This window comes from Odontomachus brunneus, unplaced genomic scaffold, assembly GCF_010583005.1.
Source record: "Odontomachus brunneus isolate Ranch 3 - 2012 unplaced genomic scaffold, Obru_v1 Obru_scaffold_004, whole genome shotgun sequence".
NCBI classification, from domain to species: domain Eukaryota; kingdom Metazoa; phylum Arthropoda; class Insecta; order Hymenoptera; family Formicidae; genus Odontomachus; species Odontomachus brunneus.
Window position 1 is genome coordinate 1,940,773 of NW_022639454.1, and position 21,977 is coordinate 1,962,749.

At 44.2% G+C, this 21,977-nt stretch overlaps 1 protein-coding gene across 3 annotated transcripts in view; it reads left to right on the forward strand.

Annotated features, from left to right (window-relative positions):
• Positions 1 to 21,977, forward strand: part of LOC116845066 (transcription factor AP-2-epsilon) — a 188,424-nt gene that overhangs the window by 64,984 nt on the left and 101,463 nt on the right. For 2 of the 3 annotated variants that reach the window (XM_032817341.1, XM_032817351.1), the window contains exon 1: positions 27 to 706. The exons of the other annotated variant lie outside the window; for it this stretch is intronic. In XM_032817341.1, coding sequence (XP_032673232.1) covers positions 407 to 706 — 300 coding nt within the window. In that variant the 5' untranslated portion in view covers positions 27 to 406. Of the gene's footprint in view, positions 1 to 26; positions 707 to 21,977 lie in introns of those variants that run through there. 3 annotated transcript variants of the gene reach the window in all.

A 21,977-nucleotide genomic window follows, 5' to 3' on the forward strand; every position in this document is an offset into this window, starting at 1 on the left:
AGAGAGAGAGAGAGAGAGAGAGAGAGAGAGAGAGAGAGAGAGAGACTCCTCCTTTTCCTCCTTCTCTCGTGTCTCGTTACGGAGACTGCATCGCGCAATCGTCGCCGGAAATAGGAAACTGGCACGCAAGCGGCCCCCCGCGGCTCTTCCTCGAGCGTGCGGGATCCACGCGGATCCGTCGATTAGCCGATAATCCAACCAGGTATCCAACGCGCGAACGAACGGGATCGAGCGACGAACGGGAGCTCTATGTGCGCGCGTTCGTGCTCATCCGATCGCTGCCGGTTGACCGGTGTCGCTCAACAGCGAGACCGGCGAGAATCTCGTCGGGTGTGCGTGAGTCGCGGCGGCGAGGTAGCGCGGGGCAGCAGTCTTCGGCGAGCACACGCCGGCCGGCGAAGTCACCATGTCTGTTTTGGAGGGCGGCGAGGCCGATAGGACGACCATGTCACCGTTGGACGAGGTCGTGTCACCGACGAGCGTCGAGTCGGAACTGATGGTCACCGACATGTTGGACGAGCACGAGGCGGCGCTCGACGAGCAGCAGCAGCAGCAGCAGCACCGAGCGGATGGCAAGCGCAAGAGGGACACGGACGGCGAGGAGCTGGCGCCGAGGAAGCTGCCGTCGCTCACCCGGAACAACAACGAGGTCGGCTTCGTCCTCGAGCAGGATCCCGACGACGAGCTGCGCGACGACAGGGACGATGTGAGTCTCTCGATGCGCGCGTCTCTGCTTCCGTGGGGAGTAATCGGGGGTCAATCGCTTCACCGTCCGTCTAATGATCGGGACTGGTCGCGATCGATTAGCAATTAGTATCTTCGCTTTACGCGCGACTGACGAGCGCCCCGGACGAGAAGCGCTCCTCGGAGCGAACTGAGAGAGCGAGAAGTCGAGCGCGGAGGAAGTCACTTCGCGGAGTGGCTTATATTCTTGCTGCCGAATTTTTCTCGCGGTTCTTTGACAATCTATTCTCGTGAATAAATTACATTTACGGCTCTTTCGCGAGCTACTGAGTACTTGTTGAGTGTGATTCTTTTAGAGGCAAATTCGCGCATTCAAAACGAATGGCGAGTAACAATTTCTTATTCGCCACTTCATTCGCGAACTTCGCCGCGAGGTACTTGATTATCGCGCTGGCGACTGCCAGAATAGGAGAGTTTCTTGAAGCAACAGAAGAGTCAAACGGGAAAGCCACGGAGTGATTTACTCTCGGCAACGAATTTTAATTATGGCTCTTTCGCGAGGTACTAAATAATTGCTGAATATGGCTCTTTTACAGGCAAACGCGCGCGTATTAACAATTTCTTATTCGCCATTTCTTTCGTGAAGCGTGTTGTCGCGTCGGCGGATAAATCTCGAGTCGTGTTGCGTGAAGACGGAATTCTCACGTGGTGAGGGAGGAAAAGAGAGAAAGAGGGACAGAGAGAAAGAACAAGCAACTGTCGACTGACGTGCCCGCCTACGCATAGTCATACCTGTTCCAGAGTGCCGCGAACGTATTCTATTCTGATACTCGGCAACGAATCAGGCACTCGGATCCGCGAGAGCACAATAAAACGCGGCTATTAATGCGCGCTCTTTCGCGCTTTAAGAGGAGGAGATCCGCGTGGCCGGTCGATTGCCCTTCTCGCGTGCGATTATCGCCGCTCGTCGCGACTATTCCCCATTGTGAGGTCGCGATTCCAAACGCGCGACGCACTTCCACCGCGTGTTCGCCCGATCTTTTCCTCTGGGCTCTATCAATTTAATGACTACATTGTCTACGTGCATTGTTAGACGTCGTTTCGCGTTCCCGCGGAGTCCCTCGGAGTCGAGGGAAAGCCGTATCCATCAAATTGGAAGAGACAACCGACATTCCGTTTGATTCGCGTAATTGCCCCGATGTCGTCGATCAATAACGCGTTGCGAAAGAGAGGCAGAAAGAGAGAGAGAGAGAAAGGGAGAAACGGAAAAAGAGCAAGACAATGCAAATGTATGCGCGCAAAAGTGATCATTGTCCCGCACCAGGGATCACCGTCGCGATCGCCTACCTCGCCGGGGAACCTCGCGCGATAAGATCTCATTCGCGGAGTCACTAATTGCTGCAGGTGCATCCTGCGACCGACCGTCGTTATTGCGAGCCGAACGATTCCAGTCCGCGCGCGATCGATTTCGCATCGACGAAAGAATCGGTCGCGAGAACGCGAAGACGAGCGCGCGAACGCGAACAAGTGTAAGCACATACAGAAAAGTACATGCTGCATTCAAGAAAACGGCACTTCGAGTATTTCATAAGTTTATCGAGATCTGTCATGAGTTTATTACGGACATCACATTTAGTCGAAATATATTCCGGACTCTAGTAGCTTTAGCATTTCACAATTAGGAATATAAAATTAAAACATATACACACAAACACTCGCAAATCTATCATGAGTTTGTCAGAAAAAATTGGTATACATTTAAAATTAATACATTTTACGTACAAGCAACGATATATAATTTTGTTAGAAGAATTTTGAAGTTTTAAATTTCAACAGAGTGTATATATATTCTATTGTGTATGTATATATATATATGTTATTTTTTTTTTTAATATTATAATAATCTCATAAGAAGAGTGTGCAATATGATTATCTGAATGATAACGGTATCTCTTCCCGACATTTAAAAATATTAGATTCACAATTTATCGTAATTATTCCTCTGTTTATTAATTAATTATTGTACAAATACCCAAAATTTCTTTCTGAGTATAACGAGTTTATCATTCCAATTGAGAACATTGGATTAAAAGAAAAATTCGATCTGTTCACCACGTAGAGTTGAGTCAACTTTTCAATCGTTTAAGTTTGTATACTTTTATCCTGTATTCTTGTAGAGGGAATCAACTTTTCTTTTGAGCACATGATAACAGGTTCTCCTAAAATCCCCGATACTTTACGAGGAACTGTTGTCGAGGAAATATTTTTTGGCGTAGACAACCGTCACTCCAGAAAAAGGAAAGTAGACTGAGTAATCGCTTTTCTTGGCGGTAGAATATTTTTCTGCACCCAGGCACCGTCGTGAGAGACATAAGCCGCCGATGAGGTGGTGGAGGAGAAGGTGGACGTTCGTTTGCTCGCTCGCGCGCGCGAAACAGGTTTGAGGAAAAATCCGGACGCGATTCCGCGATGTATGTGACGGTGTCGATGCGGCGGCATCGCCGATGTTCGATGTAGCACGTGGCCGCGACGCCGATGATGATTCCGCGATCCACGGAGTCAGCATCGTCATCGTCCTCACCGTCATCATCATCATCATCATCATCATCATCATTATGGAGGATTCCATTAACTGCGTTTCCAGCCGGCGAGCGAGCACGAAAAAATGACCCTCCGCTACTGGATCGTCTCGTGTCGTTAATTATATCCTTGCGCGAATCGGTGCTTTCGCGGTATCTAACGATCTAAAACCGCGAGGGGTTACTCTACCGCTCTCCAGGTAGTGGAACTCTTTCACACTTCTCTCGTGCGCGAGATGAGGGAAGATTAGCCGGCGTGCGTTTCGGCGAATGTACGTTTCGTGACCGATGACGTTTCATTTGGGGGAAACGGGTCGCCGTCGCGATGGGAACACGCGCGTGTCTAGTTTTAGCGTAATCACCTCTCCATAACTCAGCCCTGGCCTCTTCTGCGAGCCTCCTCTCTGTCGAGTCTCGGACGCGCGCGGCCGGTAGTCGGCGTTTCCGAGTGATTTCGTCGGGAATCTTGGTAATTAAGGAAACGCGGAGTCCCCCTCCGACGGCCACGGCAATCGCGCGGGATAACGATGCGGCATACCATTTGGAATGGTAAGCACGCGGCCGATTAAATTTGAATTTTTGGTCGCGCGGTCGAGAGAAAGGCGCGCGCGCGAGAGGAATCATCGCCGTCGCCGCCGCCGCGATGGAAATGTTAATACTTTTGCGGACTCACGCTATTTATTAGTGCGCGTACGAGAGACGGTGCGGCACGTAAATATACGCGCATTACTGACAAATTGTCGGCGATTAGTTGCCGTGCGCACGTAGAGAACGTGTCGCGGTTCTTAAATAACTAACTCGAGCTCGGCTAAGCAGCGTCTAACGTAGTATTATCGCGTAATCTTTACGCCGACTTATGTAAAGATACAAGCATTATGATAAATCATAGTTAATAATCTGAGTCGACGGCGGGCTTTAATAATGTGTGGGTGATAAAATGCAGATTTGCACGATTAACATGCGCCTCGACGCGCGGCACTATTGCCGATCACGCCATGGTATTGTAATTATTACGTGCTTTTATATCTGTGTCTTGTTCTTCTTCCTCTTTTTCTCTCTTGAGGCGGAACAGCAAAAAGTAACCGGCCATACTCTCTCTTTCTCTCTCCCGAGAGAGAAAGAGAGAGAGAGAGAGAGAGAGAGAGAGAGAGAGAGAGATTCACGCGAAGACGAGATCGAGAAAGCCATCGCATGTCGAACGTCATGAGCGCGTATCGGCGAACGTGTCGATCTTCGTTATCTTTAAGACTTCACGAGACGCAAATCGTTCGGGGATCGCGAGCCGGAGCAAAGCGAAACGAGGCGGAGAAGGTGAAAGTACCGAAAATAGCGCTCTAAAATCGGGCCCTGGTCGGGCCTGAGTCGCGCGGATAATGTCGTCTCGTTAGCCGGCCGGTAAACAGCGCGATTGATCGCCGAAAGATCCCTCGTATGACAGTTTTAATGGTCCGCGAGTAATCGCCTTCGCCGGTTGCGATGCGAGCGATTAAAGGTGAAGTTAGCGAGCGCGCCTTTCACGTGTGCATCCACACCACCACCACGTCGTCGCGTCGCCACCACTACGAGCGCGCGAGCGGCGCGTAAATACACGCGCAGGTGTGTTCACGTGGCGTTCGCCATGGAGTCTTCCTCGTGTGCGGCTGGTCCGATGATGGATCGAAGCCCCGTAACTTCGCGCCGAGATCCCGCCGGGATACGCGAGAAACCAGGAACTCCCATCACCGCGGCCTTATACGGTCTCTCGCGAATTTTCGCAAGAGACACACCGTCCAGGCCGATTTGTCACATCCGCCCAGGTACTCCCTTAAAGTGAACCATGTTCGGAATGTTACTGATTAAATCAGTGAAAGTGGCATCTTCGTCGATAAGATTGTTCAGCTGATTTTCAGCTGCAACAACACTTCCACTTAACTGCCCCATCTAGCATCTCGATGGGGAGATCTCTACGCTTCACTGTAAAGATCTGTAATAAGCTCGTTGGCAAATTCGTTACACGTTACACCAAATTCGAGTTTCCGTGTTGCTGACGACGAAATCAGTCTTTTCGCTAATAACTTTGTTTTTTAAAGGTGCAATTGTTTTTCTATCTTCACTTCACTCGATAAATTAATGTAACGTAGCTGTAGCGAGAAAGCTAAAAGTTTTGTGTTTGTCTCCAAAGGGATAAGGTCGGAATATTGATGTGTCCCTCTGGAGTTTTTGGGAAGACATTTTGGGAGTGATACTCGATATATTCTAGATGCTAAACAAAGCTGTTTATTCAATTGAATAGCTATTATTAATGGTACGGAAAATATACTGAAAGAAATTATACGATAAAAAATGAACATTAATCATTAAAAAATCATTTAATAATATTAACATAAAAAAGTGATTAATGATCGGGTATGAAAACTTATCGGTATTTTGATCGGAAATATCCGTTTGTTAATTTTTTTATAATTCCCCTCATTGCAGAGATCTTAGCGAATTCTGATAATCTCAATCGGAACGAGTCCTTCTGACTCGTTCATATTTCACCACAGACACTTGGTCAATCCAGCCAATTATTTTTTTCTCCCGCGTAAGTCGCTTTAAGGGAGTAAAGACCGGAGATAAATCACCCCCGGCATCGCGCGTAATGATAGGTGTGTAAGACGACCGCGCACATCGCGCACGGTGATACATCGTCCGCGGTGGCCGAGGATAGCGCTTGAAATTCCGGATGAATGATAATCCGTGGTGCGGGCGCATGGCCGAGCGATGCGCACACGCGATTTCCGGCGCGGCCTCACCTCGGAAAGGGGTAGCGGATGACTGTTCGCGGTGAAAGCCGCCGACCCCGACCGGCGAAATTACGCGCTTCCGGTTACCTCGACGCCGTCCGCTTCGCGCCGCTCGGCGGAGGAGACGAAGACGCTGTCAGGAATCGCACTTCGCCGTTTATTAGCGAAGACAGGCCGAGGGAAGCATCCGAAGCGACTCGCATAAATTCTCTCAAGTCCGTATCAGACTGAATAGCGCACTGAGAGAAGAATTTAATAAATATTATCAAAATTTGGTTACTATTACTAAATGGTAGACGTAAATATAGCGGGCCAAAGCTATGGCAATACTTATTAATTCATTTAGTTCTGTAAAATAAATTATTTATTTGACAGAAGTAAAATTTATTTGCTTCCAGAATATATTTGGTAAATAAAACATATTGAATAGTTGAGAAAAATAAGCGATTTTGTAATAGTTACAAAATGTTTGGTAGGTTCAATCAACCATCTGTAATAATAGATATTGGAACGATGTAATAGCTGCAAATGAATGAATTTTTCATTGTGCTGCAACAAAACTTACATTGGTAACAAAATAGAACTCGTACCTACTGAATTTTTTATTACATGGGATATAACAATTTCATAACAATTATCAAATAATATAATTGTTCATAACTGTAATATATTTCATATAAAATATTTAATATCAAGTAACTATTACTAAATTATTTAATTTATGTTACTGTGAATGCAATTACGTCATACTCCCGATCTATTAAATATTTGGTAATTATTATCATATTTAGTATTAGTTACTAAGGATTCAACGAATTTCTGTAACTAAATGCAGTTTGTTATAGTTACCAGTCTTTTCTCTCAGTGCGGAGGTGAAGGGTTGTGGAAGATTGGAGCTCGACCAGTCGGGCCAAATCGAGCCAAAATCGAAATTAATTCGTCCGAATTCTCATCTCTGACCTACAATCCTCGATTTCCGTAAATTTCGCTGGAAACGAACCCAATTTTCCAACGGCCCGTTTTAGTTTCTGAAAAAGTGGGGAAAGTTCGTGTACATCGTTTGGAGAAATTATTGCATCCTCGAGACGAGCGATTTTTCGTCGCGACCGATGCACTGCTCTCGAAATTGTGCTCCTTCTCGGCGCTGTTAGGCGATAAACCTCTAGATTAAATCCCGCGCGCGCAGCGCGGTGCAGCGCGGCGCACGCCGAGGTGCGGCTCCGGCAACCTCCGGCAAACCCAATAAACGACTACGTAGCCGACAAATTTATCCGCGTAACAGGCGTTTTACCCCGGCGCCATATATTATTACGCCCGCCGGTTTATCTCCGCCACGGTGGTTGCGCGCAGTAGCCTGCCTAGAGAACTCTCGGCTGCTCCACTTGCAGTCTCTCCTCTCTTCTCCTCTTCTCTCTGCTCGCCCCTCCTCGTGAATCTCCTGCGCGAATACGCAGCACCGGCCGCGATACCACTTGAAATACCGACGGGATACCGGCAACCGTTTATCGTGCGATAATGAATTTTGATAGCGCGAGTTAATGGTAATCCGAGCGCGCTTGAAATACGGCGGGACACGCGGGAGAGGTGGCCGCGAGAGATTGCAGCAGGATCGCCGCTGCGCTGAAATCTGTCGCTTTGTAACGCTCGTTGGATCGCGCTCGTAGCATCTAAATTGACGTCGAGACGCCGCCGATGATCGCTACCGTTGCTGTCGACGGAGTCCGTTATCTCTGCTCCCAAGCGCGCCCGGCAGAAGTCCCGGGGATCGATTAAACGTGCGCTCAAAACTCATGTGAAAACATCGTCGATCTCGCCGTCGATCGGCCGCGTTGACACAATGAGAGCGGTGCTCTCCACCTCGGAGGTTCGCTCGGGGAATGATCGCGTTCTGCATCCCGTCGCTCGTCCGGGTATCGCTCGGTCGACCAGCGCGACCAACCGCAGCATCAGTTAAACCAGCGACGAACGTAAAATATGCGGTGATGTAGCGCGTGTCACTTATATTACGCTCGCTCGTGCGCGCGCGCGCGCTGCGATCTATGAACGGAATTAGGTGCACGCGTGGTTACGCGCTGGAAGCTGCGCCAGATAAATGAAGAGGAAGGCGGCGATGTATTCCGCACGATGTGCATCTCTCGTTCCACCTCGGCGAACACCGCCGCCGTTTTCGCGCTCCTCTGCGCTGGGCGCAGAGATATTAACGAAACACGACGGACGGACGGAGGATGTATCGCGACGCGACATTTGTCGCCCGCAACGTCGTCCACGTTAGAGCAGCGTGCGATCATTAATTGAGGAAAATTTCCTCCGACTAAGATAGTCGGCGATTCAGTCGTCAACGCTAATTAATCTCGGTATATATTAAGTCACAAATAATTATGTTAATTGCAGTATATAATCAATCACACTACAGTTTGATTAACAATTAATTTTATTTATTCAGAAATTTATTAATTTTATTTATTTATTCAGAATTGAACTAAAAATGCTGAGAATACACGCGCTTTCTTCTTGGGAAAAATCGATGCATCTTTGTAGAACCGAATAGCAAAAATATATTTTTACATTGCAACTTAATCAGCTGAGTCGAAATTTTGATGCTACTTTGACGCTCTTAAGGATAGTTTGCGTCTACTTAGACGGTTTATAGCTTAGGTAAAACCTACTTTGACGATATTGATACTTATTAACTTCTCTTTTGAATCTTTAACTCTTAACGCTACTTTGACGCTCTTAAAAATAGTTTGAGCCTATTTAGATAATCTACAAAGGTGAAACCTATTTTAACGATATTGATACACGTTTCCGAGTTGAAATTTTTATCCTATGTTAAACCTTGAATTCTACACCGCAGTAGGAGCTAAGATAGCAAAATAAGTTAATTCTAGTGATATAATTTACTCCTACTTTGACTCTGATGATGTCTGAAATATATGCAACAAATAAAATGTATATTTTGTATGCTATTTGACGTTTCTGTTTCGTTATTTATTAAATTTTTTAAATATTTTTATAAAATATATATATTCTATATAAGAGCTAAAGCTTCAATAGGAGTTCGCAACTAAACCTACTTCCTGAGATCTTATTATTATACAATCTACTTTGACGCTAAAGAAAGTGAAAGGGGAAATTTCAGACATCATCAGGATCAAAGTAGGAGCAAATTATATCATTAGAATTAAACCTACTTTGCTATCTTAGCTTCTACCGCGGTATAGAATTCAAGGTTCAAAATTTTGACTTGGGCAGGCCTCAGAAATTTTTGTGCACAGCATAGAAATCTCAATTGGATCCCAAGGAATTTTCTATGCGGGAGGAGCGAAATAACCGAGATTCTCTCGCCGGAGAAGGAACGATGAGACGAGTCATCGTTTGTCTCAAGTCGCTGTCGATTTCCGACCGTAATCGCTTCACGCTGGCGTGAAAAAAACAAGAGAGAGGGGGATAGAGAGAAAGAAAGAGAGAGAAAGAGACAAACAAAAAATCGCAGAGAGCCAACGCGCGTCGCTTAAGACCTCTTGAAAAGATTACCCGTTAAACTTTGCATGATCTTTAGAGAATGCTCGAACATAGCCTACCGGTCGTTTATTGTGCGCGCGCGAGGAGAATATCCCGGCGTTTCACTTCGCGGCTGCGAAACCGCTCGATCTGCAATTGCGACTGTTGCGCGCGCGGGGAATATTAACTAAACGTAACTTCGGCCGCCGAAGTATGCGCGGTTATTCGCGAGCGGAAGATAATAAACCGCGGTGCAAGACTCGCCGTAAAAGCTTTTTGCCACTCTCCTCCTTCTCCTTCTCCGCCGTTTCTTCGCGATCCCGTCGATGACGTTACTCTCGTCGCGGTCGCACCATCTCGCATAGAAATTTCTTAGTATCTTCCCACATGCAGATCAGATTCCGGCCAGAATGCCCAAATTTGTCCCGAAATACACTGTAAAAATTTGTGTAAAATTCCATGTAATTATGAGACCAAGTATTATAGTTGTAAACTTACATACGTATCAAAATGTGTCTTTTGTCTATATAAATATATTTTTATGCAGTAAATACGTGTGTAAATTTATATCTATAATAGTTGGTCTCAAAATTATTCACTATAATAGATGTAATTTTACACAAATTTTTTACAGTGTAGATTGCCCCACTACGATATCAATTCATCCATCATTCTTGTTCCATTATTCTTGTCCAAAATACGGATTCTCTGTCTAGAATCGGAACAAAAGGAAATTCAAGCTTTTTTAAGCGTTTTCTGCATCAATTTCGTTAATTCAGTAAAGACAATATAAATGTTTTCTCTGGTCTAACATTGTTTTATGTTAAAACGTAATAATGCATTTACGTTTTATATGTAATATAGAATACATTTATACATCTGAGAATAATTTGATACATTTGTAAGTCGGAAGAATTTGTCGGATATTAATATATGTTTCTGACTTTTTTAGTTCAAACTCCTTCTATTTTAATTTCTTCATAATGATTTTCTTCGAAAATGCTTTGAGTATTTACTCTTTACAAGTATGTGTGTGTATACAAACTTGTAACAAGTAAATACTTAAAATGTTTCATATATCTTGCTCAATTTTAGTTTAAAACACCAGTTTAAGAGAAATAATCTTTGGGGATAACCAAAGATCTGTCTGGATTTCCCATTTAGATTAGCATGTTTAAAATATTACACTTTTAACCAGAACCTGCATAGATTTCCCGTCTAAAACCTATGATTATTGTGGGAAATCGGGTCGGATTCCGAAGCATTTTATTGGGATGGCCATTTTATTATTACGCGCGGCGGCATCGTCCTCGTCGTCGAAACGCGACTCGCCGTCCTGGACTTTTCGCATTCTCCGTGGCGCGCGACGCGAAACGAGAGCAAAGGGGACGGAGCAAGAACAGCGCGTCCGAAGACACTCGTGCAACCTGACCGTCGGATGAAACAGGAAGAGGAATGAAAAAGAAAGAAAAAGAGAAGTCGGCCCGCTCGAAAAATGGTCTCGCAGTCATAGCGAAACTTATCTGGGCACGATTTATCTTGGCAATATTTTATTCATTTTTATTTTTGCTGCATGTAGCAGACCTTCATTGTTGTTAAATTATTTTTTATATCTCTTTAAATTTTATATATATATATATATATATATATATATATATATATATGTATGAAATTTTTAATGACTTCCCCGTACATTTACAAAGTGTTCTGGATCGAAGGCTGGGAAATCTGCTCATCTTAACTTAATGCGCGTCAATTTTTCTTGGCAAACTGCTAGCTCTTTTATCCGACGTCATTGTACCGTAATCCCGCAAGGGCCGCTCCCGATAACTTGCAAATTATAGCCGCACGTACAAAATAATTTGGCGGACATGTTCGTGCGAGTGAGCGAGTGAGCGAGCGCGCGCGCGCGGTATGCGGTAACAAGCACGAAATAAGACGCATACATTACGACCTTAATAAAGCGGGCACCGATTTACATAGTAATTACTAAGTTTTCTGGCTCCAAATTACCCGCGTGGCGAGCCGTCAAAGAAACGACGAGCGGCTGACAACGCGCGCTCAAATAATAAGCCGGCCGGCCGGCCGGTCGACGGAACAATAACAACCACTCGTGGACATTAACAAATTAGAAATTACAAAATCTCATTTCTCGTGCGTATCCCGCGAACGTTCGAACGCGTTGAATGATTATTTTAAGCTGTGAACCTTCGACGTATTGCGTAAAATGTAGAATTTATGCATACATGACGATCGCGTAGAAATTCCGATGGTCGACGGATAGATTAATGTCCTGGAATTTTGAGGAATATCAATAAACTGATTTGTGGAGGCATAAAGCGCTCTGTGCAGAAATTTCTTGAGTCCAATTGGGAATCAGACATCTTAGGTCTCGCTGATTGCTATCGTAAGGAAATAACATATTTTGAGGCACATTTGAGCCTCATTATACTCGGAATCTATGCTGTATTCGAGAAAATCTTGACAAAAATTTCGAGGAATTTCTACATAGGGAGAAATTTATAGCAAAAATTACTATGAAATTTTGTAATCAAGGAGTAAATCGACGTTCCGCCATGATTGATTATACTTTCATTTTATACGTGCTGTTTATTTTATAAACATATGCTGTTAAAATATTTGCTATGTTCCTTACATTAAGAAAAAAAGATGAGTTTAACAAAGATTATAATTATTCGTGACTTCATCCATATCTTTTAGTTATTCTTTTGGTTGTTTTAACACGCATATAAGATTGTTATTATCAACATTATAGTAGAATTTAATTAAAAAAAAAATAGTTTTCTTGGCCATAAGTTTATAATATAATTATCTTTTATGTGAATATAGTTATAAATAACAAACATTTTTTTCTGTAACAAAATATACTTTACCGACAGTCTATTATCTATACTACCAGAAACATAGCGAAATTGGAAAGAATTTGTATGAAAAGAAACTGATATTTTCTCCGCGTGTATGTGGGCCTTCTCCTTTGATCTGAAATAATCGCGCGAGACTGCGGTCCGCGATATTTGCCCAAGTAGACTGGAGCCGCTCTTTTGCCATGAGAAGGCTCATTATCGAGAAATTCCGCGCGTTATCGTTTCGCGATCGCCCAGACTGTTCGAGAGGCTCGACCGGGCCTCTTCGCCGCGCGATAAAGAGGGAATCGCGCCGATCGTTTCCTACGAAATAAATTTCATGGCTATTCGCGGCTTTCTAATGACGATCGCGTGGCGCGATTTCACCTCTCGACTTGTTATTAGCTATTGTGCGATTGGCATTGAGAGGCGTCTCTCGCTACACTTCATATTTCGTATTAGCCTTGAACGGCCCGGCCATTGTTTCAGAGACGGATCCTCAATTCGAGTATCGATAGGTCCCCCCAACCTGTACACGCGGATACAACCGTTAACCTTTTGGCGTCCTACTTCGAGCGCGACGCGGAGCCGTGTGTGCGGGAGAGATGTGTGCGCGTCTGAATATGACTCATAGATTCGTGTGAGTAATATGAATTATAAATCGCGAGGGTTCTCGTGAGAGCCTACGAAATTACCGCGCAGACAGTTAAGACAATATTTTTCAAGGCGGGCGAAGGAAGGGAGTACGGTAAAACGGACGGAGGAGATTACATGGATGAGGAGAAAGCGCGGCGCGAATATAGAGAGAAAGAGAAAGAGAGAGAGAGAGAGAGAGAGAGAGCTCAAAGCGCAAACTCAGAAATTGCACAAGTCTAGTCGTTCATTGCTTTTCGCGTGACAGGGCGATTTTAATAAGCAAATAACGCCGGTATAGCGGGTAAAATAATATAGAAAATTGTGCACGCTAATGCGAAGATCACGCGAATCGCCTCTATCTCGAAGGCGCGATACATCGAAACATTTTCCGCGCGCGCGCGCGCGTGTTTCTCGTTTCTCCCGCGCGAGCCCCGGAAGGATTGAGACAAAAATCCGAAACCCCGCGCCGCCGCGATCGTCAAGTTCGCGTATAAAAATACTTCCGCGTGTAAAACGCGGCCTGTTACGCGACGGGCGAACACCCGTGTCACGTTCACACGGAAGTCTGCACGGGTGTCTTGTCCTGAAAAATGCTCTTTCACCTTCGGGAGTGTCTCGCGCTGATATATTTTATGCGTCGCTGCAAGCACCTGAAAGGCATCCGCGCGCGCGCGCGTCGAGGCATACATACGCCGTCGGCGTATTACGCACCGCGCGATTTTCAGCAGTTCGCGCGCGTAAATTCGACGAGAGGACAACGCGGCGATCTCTGATTACCTCAAGCTGAGAAAAAAAGACAGAGTGAAATAAACCAAGTACTCTCAGGGTTACACGGCTCTCGTCGCGCGAACTGCAGTCGAGTGAATTCGGAGAGAAATCGGACCGGACCTCGAACTGTCCCAGCAAATTCTCCTCGTGGAGGCATGACCAATTCCACCTCTGGTAAATCCAATGATGAATAAATATGAGTCGATAATGTATCAGGTCAACTTATGATCACATCATTGACCCACATTCTGGACTCACTAACTAAATTTGGAGGAATTAAAGAAGCAAAATTTTCCTGAAAGAGTCAGGGCGTTTAGTTAGCTTGCCGTTAACAATCCTGAAACGAGTGGTCTGTTCTTTGCAGCTCAATTGGTTGCACTCTAGCTTGCACTTATTCTCTTCCTCTCTTTTTTGCACCAAGTCACAGCTGTATACCTGTTTCTTTTTAAGTTCCAAAAGTGTTCAGCTACAAAGAACAGACCTGATGTTTATTTCACTCGACCCCAATTGTTTCGACGGAACTTTTGTCGTAGCGTGATTGTCTCTTTTCGAAACAAGCCGATGAAAAAAAATGAAAGCCAAGCTCACTATCCTCAATCTGGAAGAGACATGCTGGCAGTGTTGGACATTAGGGTGAAAGTACCAGTCTAAAACATTTTTATTATTTTTTCGATGTTTAAACACGAATATTTAGACTTTCAATATAAAATATATATATATGCATATATTGAATATAAACATATATTCTATATTGAAAGTTCAAGTATTCATATTTAAAGACCCAAACGATTGGCAGTTCCACTTTAATAATCGATCAAAATTCCCTTTTTGGCTGTAATAATTTGCGCTGATCAATAATCAAAATTAATCAGTCGTTATATGTGTGCGTAGTCGCAAATAATTTAATCGATTGACAAAATTAATTATTAATCAGTGCATAGTCAACCGCATTAACGTCTAATTAATAATTCATTCCATTAATCGATTAAATTATTTGCGATTTTAAACACGACTGACTAGTTTTGACGATTGATTTGCCGATTATTTCAGTCAAGAAAAATTTTTCGCGATCAATGCCCTACACTGCGCGTTCTAGTATCGCGAATTAATTCGCTCTCGCACGGAGCAGGGGCCGTGTTTAGCGCGATAGCGGATAAACTCGCTTGTGGCGGATTTTTTGACGCTTTCGGGCGGATCGTCGCGATCCACGTCGTCCGCGGGAACGCATTTGTCTTCTCGCGATGCGGAAGGCGCGGCGTGCGCTGCTCCGAAAAGTGCTCTTTCACCTTCGAGGGTGTCTCGTTGGCGCGCTTTATGTATCGCCGCGAGCACTTGGAAAGCACCTGCACATGTCGGCCTATACCCGTCGGCATGTTACGTAGGTAACCTGCCTATGTTCCGCCGCATGTATTTAAACATGAGGCCTGTCCTCGTGCGTCGCGTCCACGTGCACGTCCAATCGCACAGGCACACATACACACACACACACACACACGCATACATGCTCGCGCTCACACTCACGTTCGGTCCAACTGCGGTGCGTGGATGTTTAAATATTGCTGCTACGTTATACGACGCAGGGCGTAGAACCTGTTACCGGTTCGAGTAGGCGGGTTCGGTGCGGTCTCCGTCGGTCAAAAGCGATCGATCGAGGCCTTCGACGCGCGCTACAACATGTGATTTCACGTGAGCGGACGCGAAAACCGTGCGCGACGCACACCTGCGATGAAATGCGCACGGCTTTAATTTTATTCGAGGGAGATCAATTAAATTCGCGTAATTCACCTTAATATGATCCGCATCCCGTTGATTAATCGGGAGAGCCTTTCCGTCCCGAAACCGCCCGTGTTCCGTCTTCCTCTCGGAAGTAGGAGGCCGTGTAGCGCTCCTTAATGCACACTTGTATCGCGCGACTTATTAACGGCCACACCCGGCTGAGACAAAATGAAGACGAGCGCGCGCTTGCGGCTATCGGCGCACTCCGATCTGTAATTTCATCGGAGCCGCGGCCTCGTCAAGTAAATGTTTCTCACCTTGTTCCGTACGTTGCCTCGTCCCGTACACCCACACAGAAAATCTCCTGGGATCTAATTGGGGTCCAACGCAATCTCGCGAGAAACATTATGGACTTTGATTGGAAAACCTACATGCGGATTCGAGTCGGAAGTGCGTTAAGTTTCTAAAGAATTTTGTAGATTCTTTGTGGTCTTATTGTGTCTCCGCTGGTGAACACACCAGTCAGTAAGGTCTGTCTTGCTGCTCTCTAAATTTCTTGAAGTTCAATCTCGCCCAAAGCGAGTGGAAAGTGGCAGCATTTTTACTCGAAGCGATAGTGAAAATGCCGCCACTCCTGCATCGCAAGAGTGAATGTTTCACTCAGGCTTAGAGTGGATTCTGACTCCGTAAATATTTCGGTCGATCAGAGTGTGAATATCTTTCTGCATTGATGGAGCACATCAGATCCGTTCTCCGATTTCCAATGAAAATATTTGCTCGGCGAGTGAGAGTTTACTCTATACGAGTGAAGAATCTCGCGAATTTTCCAGTGACGCGATAGTCATACTATTTTTCGATTTTTTCATGGTACATTTTAGTTATAAATATATAAGAAGCAGGTATGAAATGAAAGTATTATTTACTGCAGAACATTGATCTATGCTGATCTATTTCTTGACTACAAAATCCTATAGTAATTTTTACTACAAGATTCTCGTGTAATGGGAAACTCAAATAGATTCTACTTGCTCTCCCCAACATTTTTCCAAAGATTTTTTCTTTTCATCTTATTTTGACCGGAATCTGTGCTGTGTTAGGGAAAATCGTAAGAAATTTCTCTGTCACCCGGCGGGACTTGAGAGAAGTCGGTAGATCGTCTAATGAGTGCGACTTCAGCCCGTGGGATGACAAAAGCGACGAAAAAGAACAGGAAGAAAAGGTAGCAAAAAATATCCTATCTTTAAAAAAGAGTATCCGGTCCGCCGGATTCTGTCCCGGACTATTCGTTTCGGTGAATAACTGCGACTTCACATTAGGTCCTTTAAACTCGAGCGCAAAATGATACATTGTGGCAATGTAATGCATCAGCGAGATAATAATCGTGTTCGGGAGAAATTTTATTGCGCTGATATACGGCCGAGCGACACGCGCACGCGCTCCTATAAATTATTCACCGAGTTGTTCGATAAATTTTGCAGCCGCGCGTTTCTTCCTACCACCAGGTGGAACGATTGAATTATCAATGTATTTATAATTCAGTGGCCGCCGTTAAACAGGACAGTTTGCGCAAAGACGTCACACGACTCGTTGGTCATTGTTGTGAAATATTTCCCTCGCGTGGAAAATATTTTGGGACCTAATTAGAATCTAGTTTGATTCTAGACGGGAAGTCTATGCAAGTTTCATATAAATGTACGAAATCGTTAAATTACTCTTAGATACAAGTATACAAATGTATTCTATATTACATACACAACAAAAATTACTATGTTTTAACATGGAACAATGTAAGTAAAAAAAAACATTTGTATTGTCTTTATCGCATCAATGAAGTTGATGCAGAAAACGCTTAAGAAAGCTCGAGTTTCCTGGACACTTCTGTCTCGATTCTAGATAGAGAACCCATATTTGAGACAAGAATGAGATTTTCAGTTGGTATTTTAATGGGACAATCTATTTAAGGACAAAGTTGGGCCTTCTGATTGGAATCTAACCTGCATTTGGGAAAATGCTAAAAAATTTCCATATGAGGGACGATAAACTTCCATGACCACCGACGAGAAATAGCACAGCTCGCGATTCGAGGGACGGTATAATGTTCACCGCGGGTGTAATTCGCGAAATTATGCGACACGCTCGCGCGTCGTATTTACGTATCCCGCTGTAACTTTATTCCCATCGATGCAACACGGTTTAGAGCGCATGAATTACCGGTACAAGTCGACTACACGCGACGTACACACGGGCGAAATGATATAGCGCGATCGAGCGCGTTCGCTTTATCAGCTTTCGCTTCTCGTTAACACGCAATTCTCGTGGCGATCCGCGAGAACGACGTCTTTCGCCGCTTCTTTTTTCCTTGCCATTCTTCCTGCGACCCTCTTCACGGTTCTTCCTCACTCGAGTACTTTTCAAGCGCGTTACGTAGAACCGCGGCACTATTTAAAAGGACAGCACTTTTTGCTTCGACGTGTTTTGTAGGAATTTCGGGCACGCGTTTCGTTTGACGTCATCAGTCAAGATGGCCGCGGCGAGAGGGGCCAGGATCCCCGACAAGTCCGTGGGCGCGACGACGCGGGGAGAAGCGAGCGAGACGACTCCGCGATTATTATTAATAACGAGGTATCGATGATGGCGGGGTATCGACACGACAGACAGAGATCCCCGGCGGAAACGTCGCGGCTTAATGAATGATCCGCGCGGATAACGCCGGGAGAATGAATAAACGGCGCGGAGATGAATTAATTATCGGTGGCGAGCGATTAATCTCGCGCGCGAACGCGCGCGTCGTTTCCGAGACGCGTTACTTGGACGCGCGCGAGCCTTTCGTACTCTGGCATTTTGCAACGGTATTCGCGCACGGGCGGACGTTATCACGATTGAAGGAAAAAGCGCCAGCCATGAACTTTCGCCCGTCCCGCTCCTCCTTCGATATGCATCTTGACGCACGGACCGCGAGCGCTGTTCTCGCGCGAGATCGGCGAAGACGTCTCTCGTACACTGACAGAAAAACTATTTGGAAAATAGTCAACATTTGTTTGAAGGGTGCTGACAGCATATTCTCACTAATATATGCAGAGCCCGCCAACGAAAACTTTCCATCTCGATTATCCCGTAACCAATTAATTTTTGTCAAAAATGCCGATACAATATTGTTTTCAAGGGAGCAGTATAATTGTGATAAATTTAATCATTTCATTCTCTTAATTAGGGTAGCTACTCTCCAAAAAATAGCTTGAATAGCATATATCGTTTCAAAGATAACTTAATTCTCTTCATGATGTTTATTTCTTAAAATTTGAGTATTTTTTGAAAAATTATACATATACATATAAAATAATACAGAATAGAATAAATAACTACTTTCACAAAAAACTAAAGTTTTTCCTCTGTATATATATTTTTCAAATTTACATACATAGAAAATATACATTTTCTTCATATCTTAAGAGAAGACTTTTAGTTTTTCATGAAGGCAGATGTTCCTATTTAAATAGAAGAATTCCGATTTGAGTAAATATTCGGAGTATATACCTACCAAATATATAAGTATTCACCAATTTTTACAACTGAAAAGAATTTATATGAAAAAGGAAAACTGTAGTGTATTCTCATCGTGTAACTGTTAACTTAATTGAGGTCCGTCCGAGCTTCGCGCGCGCGCAGTGATAAAATCCGGGATCGCCGAAACTGCATCCGACAGGGACTCGCTTCGAAGGCGGATCGCTAATCCTCATAACAATGTTCCCTCGCCGCATAACAGATCCACCTACCACAGTGCATCTGCCACCTGTCTCTCTCTCCCTCTCCCTCTTCCTCTCTCTCTCTTTCTCTCTCTCTCTCTCTCTCTCTCTCTCTCTCTCTCTCTCTCATACACATACATTCTCTCGGTATCGTCGTCTCTGCTTCCTAACAACCGTCCACCACGGATTATAGTAGTCGGCCGCCTACGAGATCCAATCCTGTAGCCGCGAGATGATTGGTCGCCTGTGCGTATGTACGAGCGATATTAGCATAACACGATCTAATTGATGCTGGTCGTATTATGCGACTTTACCTGGGCCGGCTCTCGCTGCAACGTCCCGTGGATCAAAACCCAGGTATACGCGCGCGATGTTGTAGCCACGTGAACGGCACACACACACACACACAACGCATGTGTTCACGGAGCACACATCGTTATGAACGGTAACGCGAATCGGAAATAAGCCGTAGAAACGTGAGAAGCGAATCGACGGAAATTATACGCTCGATCGCGTCTTTCACGAATTTACATACTCGCGTATTCTCATTCGCTCTTCGTCCCATCCCCATGCAATTATCGATTAGAACTGAAGAGGAAGCTCTCGCTCTTTAAACACACACATTAAAAAAAAATCTTTGATAACTACAGTCATTTTTCCCCCAGTACAAAAATTTTTCAAAATTCTCCCAAGTGCAATGTAAGTTCTGATCAGAACGCCCAAGTTTATTCCAAAATTGGTTATTCCACTACAATACCCCAATTGGCAATCCCATTCTTATTCCAAACATTGATTTTCTATCTAGAATCGAAACAGAGACTCTACACGGAGAAAATATTGTAGTAAAAATTACAATATAATTTTAATACTCCGGGAATCGACTGGCACTATGATGAAAATTAAATAAAACAGTAAAAGTGATTATGAACATAAAAATTATTATAAATGTAATAAAAATGTAATAAAAATTATCATGATTATGGTAATTTTTACTATTTTTATTATAATTTTCATATTAATTTATTCCCGGGCTATTAAAATTGTATTATAGTTTAGACTACAATATATTTTCTCCCCTGTATGAAAACTCTCTTTTTCAGTCGGTAATGGCGTATATTTTTGAGGTATTAAACGGGGAGTCTAATTTCTATACCAACTATTATTTCAATAGAATAAAATATCACAAAATAAAATATTTTCAATACGCTTTGAACGCATTTTGTTGAGTAATGAAATTATTTGGAAAGTCAACACGTTTTATTCGATTCTAACGTAAAATGAAGACCAGCAAAAATGTTGAGGCAACCTTGGGTTCCTCCGCTTAGAATCGCATGTCCGAAACATTACACTTCCTATTAGAACCCATAACTGTTTTGGGAAAACGGGCTGGATCCCAATTAGATCTCAAGAAATTTTCTATGCAGGTAGACGCATAGGAACGGCGAGAGTCAGCCGGACACGCGCTGCGACGTCCACCAGTTGCTGGGATCGATTTTATCTAATCTGGTATATCGATTCGCGGAGCGTAGACGAGTTTTTTGATCGTGCGGTTTTGCCGCGATGTGCTTTCATTGGCAATGTTCCACGACGATTTCTCAACCGCTAATTAGATCGTGTTATGTTAATGTACGGCCCGCGCCCGCTCGAGCGCATAGCTCAGCGCCTGAGGAGGGAAAAGGGAGAGAGGAATAGAGTGGATAGAGGGAGAGAAAGACAGAGAAAGTGTAGTGATTTAATCCTCGCCGTCGTAATTATCAGCGCGATTATTTTAAGTGGCAGATAATTACCGATCCTCATCGCCGATACTCGACTATAAACTCCGTTTGTAGCAGCGAGCGCGATTATCAAGTCGCGCTGTTATTCGTCTAATTGTCCCACGTATTCTGTCGCACAGAGAGAAGAAAATGGTCGATCTGCCTGAAATCACCGTTATCTTTGGCCTCGACCATATTTCCTTTCAGCCAAATGACATAGAGTGACATGCGTATAAGATTATTATCATATATTAACATTATAATAGAACTTAATAATAAAAAGATAGTTTTTCCTCGCCTATAATTTATAGTAATTACCCCTTCATGCGATAATTATAAGTACACATAGAGAACGATTTATTGAATCAAATAAATGTTTCTTTGGAATAGTCCAAACAAATTATTTGGTTGACACAACAAAAATATTTCTTTGGAACTAAGCCGCAAATAAATATTTTTGTTGCTTCAAACAAAATTTTGTTCGATCAATCGAAAAATTCGTTTGGACTATTCCAAAGAAGCGTTTATTTGATTCAACCAAATCGTTCCCTCTGTGTACCGAATCCTTTTTTCTCAGTGAATACCGGTAATTGTGAGCAACAGAGATCTTCCGTTTTTCCCGACGACTCACAACGTATCCGCGATGTCGCTCTTCCTTTTTCTGCTCGCCGAGCAAAACAACAACGAGGACGCGCGCGATGTTCGCCGCGTTCGCTCAAGCCGCGTCGCGCTCGGCAACAATGACGATGCACTCGATTAAATACACGTTACGACATTACAGGGCGCGGTGAGCGCGCGCGACCGCTGCGCGCGTTACGTAATACAAATTGAAATATCTAAAAAGATACGGGTGCGTACATACTTTTAGCGTCGATGAGAGAGAAAGAGAGAGAGAGAGAGAGAGAGAGGGGGAGAAAGAGCTGCGCGTTTGCACGCTACAGCGTCGCGGTGATTCACGTGTGTATCG